The following is a 22,631-nucleotide window of genomic DNA, read 5'->3' on the forward strand; positions in this document are numbered from 1 at the left end:
AGTCTCTTCAGCATCTATTGTTGGAAAACCTGGATATACACATGCAGAGAAGGATGAAACGTTACCCGTCTTTCAGCATGTACAAAAATCAACCCCCAAAGGAAGTAAAAACTTAAATGTAAAATCCAAAAGTATGAAACTACTAAAAGAAGACATAAGAGGAAAGCTCCATGACATTGATCTTGGCAAGAATTTTCTGGATTAAGACCTCAAAAGCATAAGCAACTAAAGTAAAAACAGACAAATGGTATTACATTAAGCTAAAAAGCTTCTGCACAATGAAGGAAACATCAACAGAATAAAGAGACGACCTACAGAATGGAAGAATATATTTGCAAACTGTGGGTCCAATAAAAGGTCAAGATCCAAAAAGTAAGAAACTGCACAAATACAACAGGAAGGAAAAAAAAAACTAATTAAAAATGAGCAGAAGATAAAGAAAAGGAAATATCTTGAAATACAGCTAACCAAGTAGGTGAAAAACTTCTACAAGGAAATCCAGAAAACATTGCTAAAAAACATCAGAGATAACACAAGTAAATGGAAAACCATTCCACACCCATATATTGAAAGAACCAGTATCATTAAAATGGCCATACCACTCAAAGCAATTTACAGATTCGATGCTATTTCTATCAAACTACCAACATCATTCTTCACAGAACTTGAAAGAAATTCTAAAATTTATTTGAAACTAAAAAAAGAGCCCCAACTAGCCAAAGCAAACCTAAGCCAAAAGACAAAGATACAGACATCACACTATCCAAATTTTGAACTATAATCTGAAGTGATAGTAACTAAAACAGCATGGTACTGTAACAAAGACCAACAAAAAACAAATGGAACAGAATAGAAAACTCAGAAATAAAGCCAGACACGTACTACCATCTGTTATTTGACAAGGCCAACAAAAACAAACAATGGGAAATAGCTTCCTATTCAATAAATGGTGATGGAGTAACTGACTAGCTATATGCTGAAGACTGAAGCTGGACACCTACACTTCACCATGTGCAAAAATTAACTCACGGCCAGGCTTATACCTGTAATCCCAACACTGTGGGAGGCCAAGGTAGGAGAACAGCTAGAGCCCAGAAGTTTGAGATCAGCCTGGTCAACACAGTGAGACTCTTGTCTCTACAAAAAATTTTTAAAAATATTAGGCAAGTGTAATAGCTATTAATATAAAAAATAGTAACTTTGTAAAAATTTCTATTCTTATAATTTTTTTTTTTGTGTGTGGTAGCTCCCAGCTACTAGGAAGGCTTAAGTGTGAGGGTTGTTTAAGCCCAGAAGATCTAGGCTACAGTGAGGTGAGTCATGACTGTGCTACTGCACACCAGCATGTGTGACAGAGAAATTGTGTCTCAAAAGAAATGAATGTGGAATGAACCAAAGATTTATTTAAATGTAAAACCTCAAACTAGAGTAATCCTAGGGAAATAGTCTTCTCGACAGTATCCTTGGCAAAGAATTTCTGGCTAAGCCCCCAAAAGTAAATGCAACAAAAATAGGTAAGTGGGACCTCATTAAGTGAAACAGCTTCCCACAGCAAAAGAAACTGTCAACAGAATAAACAACCTACAGAATGAAGAAGATATTTGCTATACATCTGACAAAAGCCAAATATTCACAATCTATAGCAAATTTATACAAATCAACTAACAAAAAACAAATCACCCCATTAAAAATGGGCAAAGGACATCAGCAGACACTCCTCTTAAGAATATATACAAGTGGCCAACGTGCATATAAAAAGATCATGTCCTTTGCTAAGACATGGATAGAGCTGGAGGCCATCATCCTTAGCAAGCTAACACAGGAACAGAAAACCAAATACTTTATGTTCTCTCTTACGAGTAAGAGCTAGATGATGAGAGAATACGTAGACATAGAGGGGAACAACAGACGCTGGGATTTTTGGAGGTTGGGAGGTAGGGAGAGGGACAGATCAGGAAAAATAACTAATGGGTTCCAGACTTAATACCTGAGTGATAATCTGTACAACAAATCCCCATGATACAAGTTTACCTGTGTAATAAAACTACACTTGTACCCCTGAACTTAAAAGCTTATCCACCATGGTCAAGTCAGCTTCATCCCTGGGATACACAGCTGGTTCAACATAACCAAACCAATAAACACAATCCATCACATAAGCAGAACCAATGACAAAAACCACATGATTATCGCAATAGATTCAGAAAAGGCCTGCAACAAAATTCAACACCCCGTCATGCTAAAACTCTCAATTAACTACGTACTGATGGAACATATCTCAAAACAATAACAGCTAATATAACAAACCCACAGTCAATGTCATACTGAATGGGCAAAAACTGGAAGCATTCCCTTTGAAAACCAGCACAAGACAAGGATGCCCTCTCTCACTACTCTTATTCAACATAGTATTGAAAGTTCTGGCCAGGGGAGTCAGGCAAGAGAAAGAAATAAAGGGTATTCGATTAGGAAAACAGGAAGTCAAACTGTCTCTGTTTGCAGATGCCATGGTTGTAGATTTAGAAAACTCCATCGTCTCAGCCCAAAATTTCCTTAAGCTGACAAGCAACTTTATCAGGATACAAAATCAAAGTGAAAAAAATCATAAGCACCCCTATACACCAATAACAGACAAACAGAGAGCCAAATCATGAGTGAACTCCCATTCACAATTGCTACAAAGAGAATAAAATACCTAGGATCCAACTTACAAGGGATGTGAAGTACCGACTCAAGGAGGACTACAAACCACTGCTCAAGGAAATCAGAGAGGACACAAATGGAAAAACATTCCATGCTGATGAACGGGAAGAATCAATATCGTGAAAATGGCCATACCACCCGAAGTAACTTACAGATTCAATGCTATACCCATCAAGCTACCACTGACTTTCTTCACCAAACTGGAAAAAACTACTTTCAGTTTCATATGGAACCAAAAAAGAGCCCACGTAGCAAAGAGACAATCCTAAGCAAAAGGAATGAAGTTTGAGGCATCACGCTACCTGACTTCAAACTATACTACCAGGCTACAGTAAGATAAATAGCATGGTACTGGTACCAAAACAGATATACAGACCAACTGAACAGAACAGAGGCCTCAGAAATAACACCACCCATCTACAACCATCTGATCTTTAATACACCTGACACAAACAAGCAATGGAGAAAGGATTCCCTATTTAATAAATGGTGCTGGGAAAACTGGCTAGCCATACGCAAAAAGCTAAAACTGGATCCCTTCCTTACACCTTATACAAAAATTAACTCAAGATGGACTAAAGACTTAAACATGAGACTTAAAACCATAGAAACCCTAGAAGAAAACCTAGACAATACCATTTAGGAGACAGGCAAGGACAAAGACTTCAGGACTAAAACACCAAAGCAATGGCAACAAAAGCCAAAATTGATACATGGGATCTAATTAAACTAAAGAGCTTCTGCACAGCAAAAGAAACTATCATTAGAGTGAAAAGGCAACCTACAGAATGGGAGAAAATGTCTGCAATCTGTCCATGTGACTAAGGGCTAATATACAGAATCTACAAAGAACTTAAACAAATTTACAAGACAAAATAACCCCATCAAAAAGTGACCGAAAGTTATGAACAGACACTTCTGAAAAGAAGACATTTATGCAGCCAACAAATATATTTTTAGAAAGTTCATCATCACTGGTCATTAGAGAAATGCAAATCAAAACCATAATGAGATACCATCTCATGCCAGTTAGAATGGCAATCATTACAGTCAAAGACAACAGACGCAGGACAGGATGTAGAGAAACCAGATCGCTTTTACACTGTTGGTGAGAGTATAAATTAGTTCGACTATTGTGGAAGACAGTATGGCAATTCCTCAAGGATCTAGAACTAGAAATACCATTTAATCCAGCAATCCCATTACTGGGTATATACCCAAAGGATTATAAATCATTCTATTATAAAGACACATGCAAACGCATGTTTAATGCAGCACTGTTCACAACAGCAAAGACTTGGAATGAACCCAAATGCCCATCAATGATAGACCGGATTAAAACAATGTGGCACATACACACCATAGAATACTATGCAGTCATAAAAAAGGATGAGTCCATGAACTTTGCAGGGACATGGATGAAGCCGGAAACAGCATTCTCCACAAACTAACACAAGAACAGAAGGCCAAATACCACATGTTCTCACTCCTAAGTGGGAGTTAAACAATGAGAACACATGAACACAGGGCAAGGAACATCACACACTAGGGCCTGTCAGGGCTGGGGGACTAGGGGAAGGAGAGCAACAGGGAAAACACTTAAGGTAGGTAGATCATGGATTTACAGGTGCAGGAAACCACCATGGCACGTGTATACCTATGTAACAAGCCTGCATGTTCTGCACATGTACCCAGAACTTAAAAGTATAATTAAAACGTAAATAAACTACAGAATAATAGGAGAGTTTCTGGTCAAATAAAAGGCCACATTATATTTCTCTTAATAAAAGCATCATAAGTTCAATATGTTTATTATTTGAAATAATTAACATGACCCAGGAATATATTTGAAAAAAAATCCAAAAAAAAAGCTAAATATATAAGCTAAGAAAATTATATGATTATACTTATCTGCAGTATTATAAAACAATACAGTTTCAAAAACTTCTGAATTACAAGTTTAATACAACTTCACTTTTCAACTACATTGTGGTTAGATATTGAGGAATCACAAAGTACCTCAACATGCTACATAAGAAAACATATTTTTTAAATGTTTTGGTTCAGCTGCTTAGAAACTAAGGAAAATCCTCAGAGGATAAAACTAACAAATAACATGTACAAATAAAAGTTCTGAAACTGATGACAATCTGGGTCAACCATAAAAGACAAAATTTGGAGCTTCCAAAAAAGGTCATATTAGGGTCTTTAACATAAAACTGTGACAGTTCTATTATCCTTTGAGCTGTAAAACTGAAGGAGGTGGAAAACATCCTGAAGAAATAGATATTAAATACTTTCCCTATCTTGGTACTGCTTCCACAAGAAGAAAAGGAAAGATACTCCTAAGAGTTCTTACCTGTCAGCCATCCACACAAGAATTCATATTTACTTGAAAACACAAGTATTCATTTTTACTTGAAAATGCAAAGCTAAAAATTTTTTATACAGTCTTAGGAGAATCCTTGACATTTAACAGAAAGTCTATTCTGTAGCTGGACATTAAAATCTAGGTTTCTGAAAAAAATCCCATATATATGGTTCAAAGAAACACAAGCTCATCAAAAAATAAAAACAACAACAAAAAACACTAATTAAATCAAAGCCATTAAATATGGAAGGGGAGTTGTAAAATGAGTAAAAATCTGTTGAGAAAACAAGCTGTCATTAGTTCTCAGAATATGCTATAATAACTAGGTGCTGAAGGTAAAATCAGTTTAATTTAATAAGAGGATAAAAGAAATATGAAAAAAAAGGTTTTCAATATTAACTAGGAAAGTCTGAAAAATAATCAGAAATTCTAAAGATAAAAATGTAACATTAAAAATTATAAACTAAGTGGTTTAATAGATTAGGTATTTTAAAAACTGGTGCATTTTTAAGTTCTTTTAAGTAAGTTACTTAAAAAACAATAGCAGCAAAAGAATAAAAAAAAATTGAAAGACAGGTGGAAAAACACACAGAAGAGACTGGACTAATAAAGTTCCAGCTAATGGGATAAAGAAATTATAGACTGCAAAAGTTGATGACCAAGAATTTTTCAGAACTGGTAAAAGCTGAATTCTCAAGTTTGAGAATTCCTATGTATTCCCAGAAATATTAAGTAAAAAGGTCACATTTCATACATCAAGAAAACCTGCAATACACTAAAACAAAGAGATATTATAGCAGTCAAACAGAAAAAAACAGAATACACTACTACAAACTAATGTAAGATTCAGAATTGACTTCTCAAAAGCCAAAACAGATTTTTAATGTACTGATAAAAGACAATTCTCAAACCACATTCGTATATATACAGAGAAATACCTTTATAAGAATAAAGGTAAAACACATATTTAACAACTCAAAGAAAAATTTACAAATGCCTCTGTTTAAGAATTTTTTTTTTTTTTTTTTTTCTGGGCAGAGATTCCCTGTGTCACCCAGGCTGGAATGCAGCGGTGCAATCTCAGCTCACTGTAAGCTCCACCTCCCAGGTTCATGCCATTCTTCCACCTCAGCCTCCCGAGTAGCTGGGACTAGAGGCGCCCGCCATGATGCCCGGCTAATTTTGTGTATTTTTAATAGAGACGGGGTTTCACCGTGTTAGCCAGGATGGTCTCAATCTCCTGACCTCATGATCCACCTGCCTTGGCCTCCCAAAGTGCTGAGATTACAGGCGTGAGCCACTGCGCCCAGCCTGTTTAAGAAATTTCTAAAGAATTTACTTCAGAAACGAAGAAAAATGGTTGCAAGAATGGCAAATAATCAAAAGAAAAAACCAAGTGTGGATAAATCTGTAGTCAGTATGAAAACAAAAATAATAAGCATTTTGTTGATGAAAAAGCTTTAAAAACACGCACAAAAATTTCATGGGTCAGAATAGAACTGAACAGAAGAGTAACAGTTATATAGTCTAATAATACTTGAGAGAAGTAAAAAAATTAAATGTTAGCTTATCTTTAAAATAAAGTATTAAAACTAGCATATAAAAGTTGCTAAACTTAGAAGTGGCTAAAATGGAATAAGAGGCAAAAAAAAAAAAAAAAAAAAAAGAAAACAGAAAAGGCAGCAGAAACTAAGTTCAAAACAAGATAGCAAAAAATGGATGTAATCATCAGTCATAATAAATGAAAATTAATTAAAAAATAAAAACTCACTGGATTAAAAAAATTAATTGTGCATTATTTACAAGTTAAACATTTAAAGTCTATGTATACAGAAAGATAAACTAAATCTTAGAGCCAAAGGAAACTAGCAGGAATGGGACCAACCGGCAGGATAGAGATACCAAGGTATTTATTTGTTTTATAAAAGTTAAAAAATTAATAGCAGTACAAGCTCATCATGATAGGGGTTAATACACACATTCTGCATCTACTCAAATGTCTATATACACATATATGTTTTAGATAAGTATAAATGGCACCTCCAATAATTTAGCAGACGGTATAAACTGATGCTCTTAAAGGCTTGCAATTGGAATAAGCTATTGGAAAGCGTTTGGCCTTAGTATCAATGAAATACAATGTAGTGCTACGTGGGAACATATCATACCCACAAAATTAGGTAACAGTATGAAGTGCTTTGTTAAATATATGACTAGTTCCCCCATTAGTTTCAGTGTAACCTATCAGAATTCTTTTGTAAAACAATTCAGAGTATCTTTCCATTCCACTTCTAAACATAGAACCTAGAAATTGTTGCTTTAGGAGACCTGTACAATAATGCTCATACACTATAATAGCTAAACACCAGAAGCAATCCAACAGAAAGAAAGATAAATGAGATGCAATCCCAGCATGCAATATTACATAATAGTGAGAAAACAGATAACTTAAAGCTATGAGCAACAATATAAATGAATTTTCATAACACAATACTGACAGAAAAAAATCAGAGAACACACAACATTAACAAAGCTTGAAAATTAATACCCTTTGTAAAAATACATACATATGTAATCAAACACTACACTCTTTTTTTTATTATGACAAACCCATGACAGTGGAACATTTGGGTGTTAGTGGAGAGAAAGAGGGAGGTATGACTTGCAGAAAAGCCTGTAGAGAGATATTATATCATAAAACTTCAGTTCTTCTGTTCAAAAGTTAGTTCATGGATATTACTCAATACCATGATTTATACTGACAAAAGGACTTGTCTGTGGCTTCAAAATACCACAGTTTTTTTGGGTTGTTTCAAAAAGGGAATTAGAAAAAGACCAATGTCACCAATGGATGCTATAGGTGATTCTCTTCTAATTACTTATAGTTTCAATCTTCAGTAATTTTAACTTACTTCTATTTTAAAAACTATAAACAAAGTATCTGTAAGAAAGACTTTTAAGTACTATCATGCTCAGCTACACATCTCTTAACAAAAGGACATCTGAAAAATATGTCCCTAGGCAATTTTGTCCTTATGTGAACATCATAGAGTATACTCACACAAACCAAGAAGAAACAATCCACTACATACCTACGCTATATAGTATATAACTATTGCTCCTCGGTTACAAATTAGTGCGACATTATTGTACTGAATATTGTAGGCCATATAACACAATGGTTTAAGTATCTATGCCTTTAAACAGAAAAGATATAGTGAAAGTACAGTATTGCTCCTTTGTTAAACTGAAACTGTTATGCAGCATATGACTATGTAATAGCACTTATATGGATACAGACGTCTCCATAAATAAACAGTATATATACATAAAAATCAAAGTAAGGCTTCCTAAAAATGTTAGTCACAGCTATTAGCTAAGTTTACCCTCAAACTACTATTTTTTCTGTCTAGATCAACCCTCTTGTTAGATTAATCTATATACAATGCCAAATACTAATTCTTTTGGTTCCGGCCAACATGGTAAAACAGCAGTTATAATAGGATTAATTTCTCAAATGTTCAAATAATGCGTAAGGATGGTGACATTTTAGCTTTTAGACGGTTACATCTCCCCAAATTATGTTACTTCAGGCATTATTTTGTTTGGGTCTCCACTATGGGAGAAATGCAAATGTGATGAGCCAGAATTTAGGATGGCTGTATGGGTTTCTTTGATTAATACAAGAAACTACCGTGTAATAAAGAATGAAATCAGTGGTTTCTACATTGCTCCATGTGTTTGATATGAACACAAACTGATACACTTAACAGAGGCACCTCTTTCTGCCCTTCCAAATATTTCAAAATAAGCTGGTCATAGTACTTGTTTTTCGTATAAAGGTGGTAAGCCTCCAATAATTAGACTTAAGGAAAGGCAGAGGAACACTATACCTCTTCATTGATAATATCAAGATTTACACTGTTCCTTTTATCTATCCCCATCGGAGTTTTAAGAAAAAAAAAAATGATGACTGTCCATATTCTGGTTCACTGACAGATCATTCAATATCATCAAACCTCATCATTATCCCAAACATGTGAACACAATACTGTGTGGGAGAACCTATGAAAGCACTTTTATATGCCAAAATGAATTTCCCTAGTTAATGTTAACATGAACTACCAACAGTATTACCTTCTCCTCAGGAGATAAATTTCGTTTGCTATTGCTGACCGGAAAGCCACTGCCAAATTCCTTGGAATGAATATCAGCTCCATATTCAACTGTCACATCCTCATCAATGCTGCTCACCAGCCTCCAGAATTCCTTCTCTACAAGTTCTGTAGGCACCATCTGTGAAAACAAGTGCAAAAGATTATCATAGCCCCCCTATACTTTGGACCCATGTCTCCACGAGCCAGAGAACTAAGACCATCACAACAGAATCGCTACAGTCCAGCCCTCAGATCACATACATGTACAGGCATGTTGAAGTAGTCAGACTTGAAGGAATCAGCCATTTCACCAAAACTCTGCAAAGTGTACTCCTGGGTAGCCTGTTCAAATCCGAAAGCTTCAGGAGGCTGTTTACACTCCTGAAATAAAATATATTTCAGAAAGTCAATAAAGATCCAAAAAAATAGGAAAGCTAAGGAGAGATAAATTTTTCATGTTACATTCAATATCTCAAGTGATAATTCTTCATTTTCCTATTTCCAAATAGGTTTGTTTCATCAGTAGGTATTAAACATTATTTCCTAATCTTTCCTAATATATTTCATGCCATTTGGATTATGTCCCCTTGCCTCTGGTTCACTCAAGTCTCTATCATTCTACAGTTAGTGTGTCCAACCATTCTTGCATAGTAGCTCATTGATAGCTTAATCAAAACCTAACAAAAGTATTAACTTCTAAAAGGGTAGAAACTACCTCCCTAAGATCCAGAAGGTTACACTGCAGAAAATCACCAAGAACCAAAAATGAATCATCAGTGACAGACAGATCTTACCGCCAAGATACATTTTGGGCACCTCCAGATGCCTCTGGGGATTTCAGGAAGGGGTGGCAACAAGCAGTAGATGTGGTAATTGTCATCACAGCCATCACAGAAAAGCAGCTTATCATCTTCATCCCCACGAGAGCATATCTGGCAAATATACGAGTCAATCTACCAAAAAAATAGGAAAGTAAAAAGATTAGTTGCTTGTTCTATGATACCTTATCCCAGGTTTCTAGACCATTGATGAACACATATCATTAACCAGTAACTATACAATGTTGTATTTATGAGTTTACTACCTAGTGCAAACTATGACAAGAAACAATTACAGTGTAACACAGTAAGTTAACAAAAAACCACGGGTGCAAAGTAGACTTTTTATACAGGTTCAATGGCATAAACAAAAATCATAAAGGTATAAAGCAGCATTGATTGTATGTATTGTATGTAACTGAATTGTATGTAATTCAAAGAATTACATACAGTTAAAAATTTGACTGGCACAGAGGGCAAGTGGAACATAAAAAGGCCAACTGACCGAGTATCCAGTTACACTTGTTCCTCTCGTGAAAAGTTTGGGAGATGTCTACTTTCATTCTAAATGGTATCTTAGATTAGGTGATGAATTAAATAGTCACCCAAGTAGTATGTCACAGAAGAGAAACATGAAGCAAAGGCTAAATAACTTGATTCTTAGATACAATTGAAAAAAAAAAGTTATAATTAACAGTTTAAAAAGAAAATGCAGTGACAAAGTTTTTAGCAGGGTACAGTCATATTTTGCAAAAATTACCTTCAACAAGTAGGATGGGCTTTTCTACAAGAATCTAGAGGTAAACTGATCAATAAAGAGAAAATAAAGATAACTCAAGAGCAGAAGAAACTATGAAATTATGTATTTTTAAATACATACACATAAACATACACAAATTATATATGTGTATATACACATGCATATATACACATATATATGCATGCATCTACACACACGCATATTACAAATCAGAATACTTATAAATATAAGAGACCAGGTGGGGTGGCTCAGGCTTGTAATCCCAGCACTTTGGGAGGCCAAGGAAGGAGGACTGCTAGAGCTCAGGAGTTCATGACCAGCCTGGGCAACAAGGTCAAACCTCATCTCTACTAAAATAAAAAAAAAAATTTAGCAGTGTGTGCCGGTGTGCACCTATAGTCCCAGTTACTTGGGAGGCTGAGGCAGGAGAATTGCTTGAACCCTGGAGGCGGAGGTTGCAGTGAGGTGAGAGCATGCCAGTGCACTTCAGCCTGGGTGACGGTGAGACTCCGTCTCAAAAAAAAATTCAACAGAATTATCAGGAAAAGATTTCATAAAATAAAAAACTTTTAAACTTATGAAAGATGCTCAATATAAAAAATTGTAAACCAGGGAAATGCAAATAAAAATTACAATGAAATACTAGACATCTTCCAGAATGGCTGAAATGAAAACAAAACTGTCAATTTTAAGTGTTAGTGAGGACATGTAACCAGAACTGGTATCCAATACTACCTGATAACTAGTCAACTATTTTTAAAAATAGTCTGACAATAATCCCAAACTGAAAATATACATAGTCTCAATCACAGCAATTCAATCCTGTGTATCTAGTTAACAGAAATGTCTACATATGCTACCTAGAAACATATACTTTAATATTCACAGAATTATTTGAAATAGCCAAAAATTGGTAACTACCAAAAGTTGAATGGTAAAACAGATGGAAAAAAAGCTATGCCTAACAAAATTACACTTAATAGAATACAAGAGTGAGTATTAATAGAACCACACAAACGAATTTTTTGAACCACTGAACGAAGAAGTCAATATAAAAGGGGTAATTAAAAGTACACAAACAAGGAAAACAAATCTAGATATTTTTGTGTATGCGTGATATACCAAAATAAAAACAAAAGCAATAGAACTAAGTGAACAACTAGCTGTAAGGGTTAGAAAGTAGTGATCAATAACTCCCAGACTTCAATCTTGATGATAGGTCTACCTTGTGTCCATAAAATGAAAAATAGAGAGACAAGTAGGAATAGGACAGGGGTGGTAAAGATGATCTCCCAATCATTAGGTGGAAACGACTAAAAGAAACACAAGAATTTGCAGCTCAAAACAGAAGTCTGAGAACAAAATTTCTGAAAACAGCATTTACATAAAGGAAAGGCAAACAAAAATTATCAAAACAGGGTGAAATTAGTTAAAGAGTAAGGAGGAAGATAAGAATTTTAGTCTTTTTTTTTTTCTTGTAGTGCAGATCTAAATATGTAAGACATTATAAAAATCTTCCAAGTGAGATGTAGAAAGAGTAAAAGAAGATGTAAACATACAAGGGACAAAAGTAAAACAAGATAATAGAAAACTGTCACTGCTGTATGAAATGTGACGCTTTGAGAGTCTGGAGGAATTCGCCATAAACAAATAGCTCTTTGACATAATTTATATCTGATCACGTTATCTCCTATATTAAGCTGTAGAAGTTCAGTAAATGCTGATAGAGTTGAAAAACAGAATATAGTTTTGTGAAAAGTTTTATCTAAAAAGATATAAAAAATTTGCTTTTGACTTTAGTATCTTGAATAAGTTTCCTCCCCTTTCTAGTCACCTGTCTCTTCAGATAAAAGGGCTCATGAACAAGTAGAAAGAAAGAAAGAAAAAAGAAAAGTATGATGAAATAATTTTAGGTTCAATCTAATCTTGACAGTTCAAAGTAGAGTATTACAAAATCATGAGTCCTTACAAACTGGGCACTGCTGTGATTCTTTCGTAGCTGCATAGTCGTCTTAGTGCAGGGCTCTAGGCTATAGTGCTGCTTGAGCAATGCTGATGACATGTTCCCATCTCCACTTCGCTGGTCCTTCACCGTAACAGCCGGGGTGCATGTGACTAGGGACGTGAAAAACAACTCTGAAAACAATTCTCTCCTGCATCAAGATTACCAAACTACTTCTCACATGAAACTTTGCTATTTTACCCCTCTCACTTACCCAGCCTATTAAAGTTCCTCACCTTTCTTACGCACAGTCTTATCCTTATCCCTAGCCATAAGGCCCAAGCCCATCATTTTGGGACCTGGCCCATAAATCTGTAACTTCTTTAGCTCTGGATTCTTCTCAATGTCCTCCTCTGTAGGCTCTGGCTGTTCAAAGAAGATTCAAACAATGAAGTTAGTTTTACCTATACAGGCATAAATACTTTACAGGCAAGGTCTAGACAAGTTACATGGACTAAAATCAACTAACAGCCTTTACCCAATTTTGAATGGTTATTAATCACATTTTTACTGTGAGTACGGTATGGTCAGGTAGGAGCAAATGGATAAATTTGGAAAGTAATGAAGTTTGTCAACTTTTTTCATGTCAGGAAAAAAATGACTACTCCTGGGCTTGCAAGGCTAGTGACGCTTAAATGTCAGAAATTTATACCTTAAAGAATTTTGTAATTACAAATAAGCCCCCCTCTCCAACTGAGCTGAAGATGCAAACAGTACAAGAGGAAAAATTCTATTCCATTTAGGCTGGTATCATTAGAACCATAACGGCTTTCAGACCACAATGTAATCACAAACCTAGGAAAATGGAAACCAAGTAAGTATCAAAATACAAATCATATGCTATATATATATTATATACCATTTTCAGCATTTTTCTTAGATGACACTGTAAAATATGTTTTATGAATGTTTAAAATTGTTACATTTTGAAATTGGGCTCAATTACATTTTCCATTTATTTTAAAGCTTTACTCTTACAAATTTTCTTCTATAGAGAGATTAGTTTTCTTCTATTTATATAAACACACACACGTATACACACAGAGAGACACAGTGACGTATTTTATGCTTTTCTTTTATTCCCACAGCAATTTCTGCAAGTGGAAACGTATATTGTGTTATGTCTATGAGTATACATAGCTTATTAAAATACTGTTCCAGAAATCATTTAATTATACATTGAGGCCATTTCCAACTTTTTGACCTTCTGAAGAGCTAAGTAACTAACTGTATTAATCTAACTTTTATTTTATACACCTTACATTGTTTTGACATTTCTGGGGGACACTGTTGGCTAGGGAGCCCAGCTCTTTCAGAGCTGGCTAAACTAAACCGTAACTTTACCATACACACCAAACTATCCCGAGTCCAAACCTCTAACTATTTGCTTTAAGTATCATATACAGCCAGTTTTGCCCCTGCTGTAAACCAACTCAGAGCCGTGTACCAGAAACCTATTGGCATCCACTGTGCCCCACAGAGCACTGGAATTATTCCAATAAGCTAGCCAATTCTGACATTTACACTGCCCTGCCTTGCCTGTCTCACAGAAATACAAACAAAGGGTGTGATCTGTGCCTTTCACCTTACCTTTCACCTCCTGACTGACTACTGTGGCTCTGTGTGGTATGCCATACATCTCATTTGGAAAGAAACAGTCAGCAGTGTTAAATTTTTAGCATTGACCTCTCCATCTCATCGTTACTGAATCACGTCTATAAATTAAGACTCAGGCACAAATCATTAGTACTCATGTACTTGCTGCATTATTCTTCTCAAAAGATAATTAACAGAAGTTAAGCAGGAGGACATAAACATTTAAAATTTTAGTAACTTCAAATTTTAATTTTAATACAATCCTTCACTACTACAAACAGTGCACATAATGCCTAGTTCCTCATATCCTTGACACATTTTGACCTTTTCCTAACCAGTTATGTGAAAGGGATATGTGGTTACTTCGTATATTTTCAATTTGTAAGTAAGGTGAAACACTTTGGATTTATTATTCATCAGGGCTGCTAGAAAAGGAAACTTGAAAATAAGCTATGATAAAAAATAAAGAGTCCATCAGTTTTGTGCTTATACAACTTATAGACGCAATATGTAAGTTTACACACAAAATATTATATTATGTACATTATATATTTTACATTAATGTTACATAATTTCTAATCATCAAACACTCTTTAAAAGAGCTAATATACATTATATATTTTACATTAATGTTACATAAATTATTTCTAGCCAGTAAATACTTTTTAAAAGAATTAATATCTGCTTGTTTTAGAATAAAGTAATACCACACTACTGTACATTTCGGACAGTCTACTACCGGTTCTTGAATTACAAACACACATTAAATGGAAAAGATGTGTTAGTTCTCATGTCTCCTTCCTTGCTTTATGCAGAATTTGTAACTTTTTTTCTTTATATTTTGGAAATACTACCAATTTTTGTAAACCATACAGTTTTCAATTTTTTGTTTGTTTTGTTTTTGTTTTTGAGAGAGTCTTGCTCAGTCACCCAGGCTGGAGTGCAGTGGCATGATTTTGGCTCACTCCAACCTCTGTCTTCCAGGCTCAAGTGATTCTCATGTCTCAGTCTCCCAAGAAGCTAGGATTACAATTGCCTGCCACCACACCCACCTAATTTTCCTATTTTTAGTAGAGATGGGGTTTCACCACATTGGCCAGGCTGGTCTCGAACTACAGACCTCAGGTAATCCACCCACCCCAGCCTCCCAAAATTCTGCGATTATAGGCATGCGCCGCTGTGCCTGGCCCAACAATTTTTAAAACCTTTCCTGCAAAGTGGACAATGAACTCCCTCTGCCAAAAAAGTGTCTAAGGATCCATTTTATTTGGAAAAATTTTTAGACCCTTTGCTGGTACTTACAACTTGAAACAAATTTTACCGGTTTCCTAGTTATTACATGTTCATTTTTCTTATTCAGTTTTTTTCCAGACATAGTTCTTACTATAAAGAACTAAAGTACTAATACAGAATCCATCTGCATTTCAATAATCTTAACTAGATAAAATTTCTCACTTCAGTCTAGTATCTAATATTACAGTATCTCAAAATTTAAATATTGTTAGAATTATCCAGAAAGCACCCAGGGGTACACAACATTGTCTTAATTTATTTTAAGGTACTTCAGAAATAAAAATATCCAAATGTTATGAAAATCTTGTATATGAAGCAGTAAAAACAGACTTACTTAGAAGTTATTAAAAATATAGTTTATATTTTTCATTTTCTGAATATTATACTGTTTTAACATCTTAAATATTTCTGGCTAGGAGAGACTGCCCTCCCAGGGTTAGCTGCTACTGCAAATACCAAACGGCTCACCCAGGAGTATGCCTTAATGTGTCTTTAATATGTTCACTGACAAATCCAAAGCTAATCTTCATCAATTCAGCCCATACAATTAAGAAGGCAAAGTTCCTCCGCCTTAATTCTAGGGTCAGGCAACTAGGGAATACTGCTGTAGCCTAGAGACTGCCAAAAGTATTCAAACTAGCCAATTCTATACTGCTTATCCTGCTCTGTCTTGCCTTTCCCTTGGTAAACTCAATATAGGCTATGGCCTAGGTTCTTTCCTTGTTCCTGCTACTTCTGCATGTCCAAGATGGGTTTTCCCCTCTACCACGGTGTAGCATATAGTGACTACCTCACTAAGGCCTGTGATGATAATAAACTTTGCTTTCCTGAGTCTCTGTGGTCACAGCTACTAACCACCACATGGAAGACCATAGAATAAAACAAACGGTTAACAATAACTAACTTGTATAGTATGCTTTACAAAAATCATTCCAAGGTTCAAAAAAATTAACAATACCTTATAAGCTGGCATAGTGGCTAACCTCTATAACCCCAGTTACTCCAAAGGCTGTGAAGGCAGAATCATTTAAGCCTGGAAGTTCAAGACCAGCTTGGCAACATAGCAAGACCCCATCGCTTAAAACAATAGCAATACATTTTTTTTCAAAGCATATAAAAGCAAAACTACAAAAATAATACATTATAAATCGTATTTTTAAACAAAATAACCCATAATTCATTTCAATTAATCTTGAACCAGGCACATACAAAACAATGCTTTTAGTAATGAATTTTCCCCAACATCAAGGTCTAGATGAAACTTCTCAGCTATAGAAAGAATAAGAGGAATAACAGTCACTCACATCAGTCTGTAGTCTTTTTGCCCGTCGACTATAGCTGCTGAACTTTGAAGGTTGCACAGACTGTCTAAGGGGGATGCTGTGGGGCTTGTATTCCTTATCTTTTACCTCATTGTCAAACGGGTGTGTGTTACACTGCTAGAGAGAAAAAAATGTAGAATCAGAAATTGACAGTAATTAGTGATGCCTTCAATTACAACTCCAGCAAATAAAGCTGTAGTTCTTTCTAAATTACACAGGTCCACTCTTGTTCTTTGGATAGAACACATACCCTAAAAATTCCCATGCCTTTGCTTAGGAATGAGCAGCACAGAACATGAAAGAACATCGTCTTTGCACTGTCTTGATATCAATCTGGGTTTTAACACTTTCAGCAAACATACTGAACTTCTCTCTTTGTGCTTCAATCTCCCGGATGAAAAATGAGTAACAAAAATACTCAATCTGGCTGGGCGTGGTGGCTCAAACCTGTAATCCCAGAACTTTGGGAGGTCGAGGCAGGTGGATCATGGGGTCAAGAGACCAAGGCCATTCTGGCCAAATGGTGAATTCCTATCTCAGTAAAACACAAACATTAGTAGAGCCTGGGTGACAAAGTGAGACACTGTCTCAAAAAACAAAGCAAAACAAAAATACTGAATCTTTAGCAGAATTATGTACACTAAGTGAAACGTGTTTATAAACATAAATACACAGTTTTTATAAAATATTTTAAAGTTTTATGGATAATAAAACCTAAAAACTGGCCAGTCGTGGTGGCACACGCCTGTAATCCCAACATTTTGGGAGGCTGAGGCAGGTGAATCACGAGGTCAAAGGATCGAGACCATCCTGGCTAACATGGACAAACACCATCTCTACAAAAAAACCAAAAATCAGCTGGGCATGGTCACTCGCCTGTACTCCCAGCTACTTGGGAGGCTGAGGCAGGAGAATCACTTGAACCTAGGAGGCGGAGGCTGCAATGAGCCGAGATTGCACTCCCGCCTGGAGACTGAGACACTGCCTCAAAAAAAAAAAAAAAAAATTAAAAACTTATTACATAAAAACACCCTGCTAAATCAGTTCCCCCACCCTGAGTTAAATCCAAGTCATACCAAGCTTTTAACCTAAACTGTCTTTAAGTTACCCAGCCTCATGAAAGCTTAGGAACCTCATTAAGATTATCTTTTTCAGCCAGGCATGGTGGCTCATGCCTGTAATCCCAGCACTTTTGGAGGCCAAGGCAGGCAGATCATGAGGTCAGGAGCTCAAGACCATCCTGGCTAACACAGTGAAACCCTGTCTTTACTAAAAATACAAAAAAATTAGCCAGGCGTGGTGGTGGGCACCTGTAGTTCCAGCTACTGGGGAAGTTGAGGAAGGAGAATGGCGTGAACCCGGGAGGAGCTTGCAGTGAGCCGAGATTGTGCGTGGGCAACAGAGCAAGACTCCGTTTCAAAAAAAAAAAAAGATTATCTTTTTCATGTGAGATACTTAAAGGTAGGAAATGGTTACCTCTAACTTCTAGTTTATGATCTTCTCCATAAAAAGATCTTGGGAACCCATTAGAAAGGTCACTCTAGTTCTTACTGATGTATGGCAGGAATAAAACTATGCCACATAAAGAGGCTGCAAAATATGTTCCAGGGTCAATTCTTGGAACATCTTCACTCCAGAGTTTTATAATCTATAGACCCTGACTACTCAGGAGAAAAGTCCAATCCAAAGAGAAAATAACAAAAGAAAACAAAATGACATCAGGCCACGAACTAATTTAAGGGCCCTCACCACATGGTTGGCTCCAGACTGAAACATTTCATAGGGGTAAATAATGCGTTCATAATGTGATCGTAGCAGGGAACCAATGTTTCTGCCTGGTGGATAGTGGAGACGCTGGGCAACTCGAGCCCACCGACGATCCTTGCAAATGGCTTCATACCCACCTTCCTCCATCACAATCTGAAAGTATAAGAAACAATATGGGTGAACTGTAAACAGGCTGGAAAGGGCTAAACACGGCAATGAAACTTGACTATAGGTGGCTGTGCCCTTCCCCCAACACCAATCATTCTAAGACTCAAAGATTATGTCAAGAAATGCTGCCAGGCTCTGTGTTGTTTCCTTTCCTGCCTAGTGTTTCTACCACAGAAGATCTTTGATGTAAGGCTTTTTATTTGTTTCTCCTTTAGAAAGTAGACTACTCTTACCTTACTAAGGCTGTAAAGGTCCAAGATCCTCCGCTCCACATTGGGAATCTTTAATGAGGAGCCTTGAATTTCCCAGAATTTTGCAATCTGATCCAAATAGTTCAATTTCACTCTAGTCTGGGCCTGGGAAAGAGAAGGCCTTGTAAGATTGGCATACTCCTTAATAGGACTTCACTGAGTATGAAGTAAATGAACAAGTATTATTCTATGCTATCTACACTTCGCTATTAATGTGCCGGAGCCCCAGCTTCCCTGTCTTATCTCACCAATGGTGTCCACACAAAGTTCGCTGATTCTTTAACCTACAAGGAGCTATGAATTTGTCTTAGAATCGAAATCATATCTAAATTTAAGGAATTATTCTTGGACTTAAAGGTGGCTTGACCAAAAATATGTAGGCTCCAAGAGTATTTAGACTCAGTATCACCATTAGTCTTAATGTAAACTTAGAATGTACTGATATATAATTGAAAGAACTAAAATATTTTTCTAGTTCATGTAAAAAATTTGGACATGAAACCAGTTTCTGAATTATTGCTTTCTTACCCTAACTCACATGCAGCTTCTAGCTACTGATCATAGTCAAAATTCTAATAGTAAATGACAAATCATTCATATACTTTCTATATTGAATACTAAACTATGAAGACTGAGTTGACTGCTTTAAAAAGCAAGCTCTGCCTCTGACATTTTATTAAAGCAGAACATATGTAATACTATCAGCCTGTTGCTGGATATTTAAAAGATCCTATTTCTTCTCTGAACTCTGCTTCTGTTAAAGAACTAAAAAAAGTTTAGTCACACTGGATGCAGTGGCTCATGCCCGTAATCCCAGCACTTTGGGAGGCCAAGGCAGGCAGATCACCTAATGTCAGGAGTTGGAAACCAGGATGGCCAAAACGGTGAAACTCCATCTCTACCAAAAATACAAAAATTAGCCAGGCGTGCTGGTGTGCACCTGTAATCCCAGGCACTTGGGAGGCTGAGCCCAGAAGGTGGAGGTTGCAGTGAGTCGAGATCGTGCCACTGCACTGCAGCCTGGGAGAAGGTGAAATTTAGCATCAAAAAAAAAAAATTCAGTCATTAAGTATGTGAATATGAGAAGACAAAATGGGAAAAGTACTGCCATTTTGATAGTTCTAACCTGAAACTATTGTACAACAAAAGAATGCATCATTCATCCTCAGAAATTTAAAGCCTTCTTTGTGTTCCAGCATTTTAGTGGACACAAATTACGTACTTTATAGAAAACTTTCTCCAAGATCAATATTCTGGATCAATATTCAAATTTAACACATTAGATTTCAAAACCTAAGTTATATATCGTTATGAAACTACAACAGCAAGATTAGAGATCAGACTCCTTTAAGAAAAGTGTGCCTCCCAATCTTACCTCCAGTTCATTTAGCCTTTGGATGCGAGGAGTAAATCTGAAATTGTCAACTTCTACTGCAAAGGGAGGCTGCCAGTCCTAGAAGAAAGTGTAAGAACCTCATAACTATGGCACAGTTAAGGATGAAGATAGTGAAAACCACAATCATTTGTTCCCACTTTTTTAAAGTCTTCTGGTAACCATTTTTTGTACACAAAAGACTCAAATGATTCCTTCTTCATCGTTAAGATTAACTGGAAAAAAAAAAAAGGAAAAACTGCAAATCCACAACTCTCCTTGATATCTGTCCTTCGCAACAGACAAAAAAAAAAAAAAAAAAAACCTCTATAATCTCAAGCCTAGAAAGCGACTTCCAAGAATGACGCACATCTGAACAAACACTATGCTATTTGGGTTTGATTCCTTACTAAAATGAAGATAAATGTAGCGCAGATAAAAAATTGTTTCGTCTTTTCAAACCTAAGCCATTATCTCCTCCCACTCAGAGCAGTATGAAAAAGTTTCATTGCGAATGCTGATAAGTGCAAACATCTAAATACAAATAACGTTGCAACCTGGCTCAATCTATGAGAAAAAAGCTGTACGCTCTAAGAAAACTTTTTGACTTTTCTGAATATTTTGTTAATTGTTTACGACGACAGCACAGGCTCATTTCAGTGTATGTTCTTAATTCGGTCAAACTTCTACAAGGTTCATTTAGTAGTTTTCAGTATAGCAAACCAAGATGGTCTACGTTTACAAACATAAATTTAATTGATGGCAAAGGATACCACATCACTCCCATTCTTTGCTGTATTTGTTACATACATCCAAGGTCACATCAAAGAATGAAAACACCAGTCCAAGTGGTTAACACCACAAGTTTATATAATTTGCTCCTGTCATAGATCAAACACTTCTGATTAAGCTAATTTTTTTTTTTTTTTTTTTTTTGCGGTTAAGTATAAAAAAAGCTTGTGTGTGCCTAAGCTATATTCAGTAACAGCACAACGTAAAAATACATGAATCGTACATTTTTGTCCCTACAGCAGTCAGATCTTTAGAACCCCGTGGAATGTGGCGATCTGGTACCAATTTTCTGATGCCAACTTGTTCTGGTCAGAAAAGTTAAATGAGAAATTTGGTGCTAAGGGTTTCTGGTCATAAACGTAAATAAAGCCTCGCCAAAAGGTAAACTGCCCCAACGTTCAAACCGAAGCTGCCTACTCCTAGTTTTGTTTCAAAGACTTACCGCGGGTGGGCGGATTTTGCAGATACCAGCCTTTTCAGCTATAGGCCTTATTTTCGCAATGTAGCCTAGCGGGTCTTGGAATTCAGCCCAGCTAGGCTCAAAAACCGGGCACTCAGGCGGCGGCAGGAACTCGTCACACCCCGGTTCCATGTCGGGCCTTAATGCTAAACTGTAAAATAAGAATCACATTGTCTTTAATGACGAACTGGTTCCTCCTCCTAAAAGCCCTAGGGAAATTTCATTTTCTTGAGAATTTCACGGTTACTTTAATCCCGTAGCCGCTTACCAATCGCCACGACCCCTAGTTTTACAACCACCATCTTGACCTCCGAGCCTTGCTGTGTGGTACGAACCGTCTCACTCCGCGGATCGATTTTTCCGGCGCTATTTCCAAACCTGTGATACCTTCTGCACCTTAGATAAAAGCTGAGGACGCAAGAGCGATTTTACCAGAAGAAAACAGCCACAGACCAGTAGCTGGACTGATATTAAACATTACTCCGACGTAACAAAAGAGCAAGATAAAAATAGTATAACCGGATCTTTTTTTAAAATGGGACCACTGCGCAAGTTACGCCTGCGTATTACCGGGAAGGACCGTAAAAGGGTCTGGTGAAGTTCAACCAAGGATTTCTCAGAGAAAATTGCTCCTTTGCGGAAATGTTGGTAGAAACGCATCTTTTTTCTCTGCCGATACAAACCGCCGGCGATCTCCGTTAATGTGAAAGGATTTACTAACATTTTATGAAGACTCACTAGGTTCTCTGTTGGAGAACTTTCCTATCGTAAGACGTTTAGGAGGCACGACACCGGTACG

General features: G+C 36.3%; 1 protein-coding gene across 10 annotated transcripts in view; it reads right to left on the minus strand.

The window, feature by feature from the left end:
- Positions 1 to 22,395, minus strand: part of KDM5D (lysine demethylase 5D) — a 39,511-nt gene extending 17,116 nt beyond the window's left edge. For 8 of the 10 annotated variants that reach the window (XR_012430494.1, XR_012430493.1, XR_012430492.1 and 5 more), the window contains exons 1-11: positions 22,101 to 22,395; positions 21,815 to 21,983; positions 20,584 to 20,661; positions 19,191 to 19,313; positions 18,772 to 18,942; positions 17,005 to 17,139; positions 13,048 to 13,177; positions 12,779 to 12,924; positions 10,026 to 10,184; positions 9,493 to 9,612; positions 9,212 to 9,370 (exon numbers count right to left, since the gene is read on the minus strand). Coding sequence is in view for 4 of the 10 variants with exons in the window: in XM_074030599.1 (XP_073886700.1) it covers positions 9,212 to 9,370; positions 9,493 to 9,612; positions 10,026 to 10,184; positions 12,779 to 12,924; positions 13,048 to 13,177; positions 17,005 to 17,139; positions 18,772 to 18,942; positions 19,191 to 19,313; positions 20,584 to 20,661; positions 21,815 to 21,964 (1,371 nt within the window). In the remaining 6 variants the exon portion in view is untranslated. Of the gene's footprint in view, positions 1 to 9,211; positions 9,371 to 9,492; positions 9,613 to 10,025; positions 10,185 to 12,778; positions 12,925 to 13,047; positions 13,178 to 17,004; positions 17,140 to 18,771; positions 18,943 to 19,190; positions 19,314 to 20,583; positions 20,662 to 21,814; positions 21,984 to 22,100 lie in introns of those variants that run through there. The other 2 variants (XM_074030598.1, XM_074030600.1) reach the window with 2 other exon arrangements.
- Positions 22,396 to 22,631: the final 236 nt, after the last annotated feature.

This window comes from Macaca fascicularis, chromosome Y (assembly GCF_037993035.2).
Source record: "Macaca fascicularis isolate 582-1 chromosome Y, T2T-MFA8v1.1".
In the NCBI taxonomy this organism is placed as follows: domain Eukaryota; kingdom Metazoa; phylum Chordata; class Mammalia; order Primates; family Cercopithecidae; genus Macaca; species Macaca fascicularis.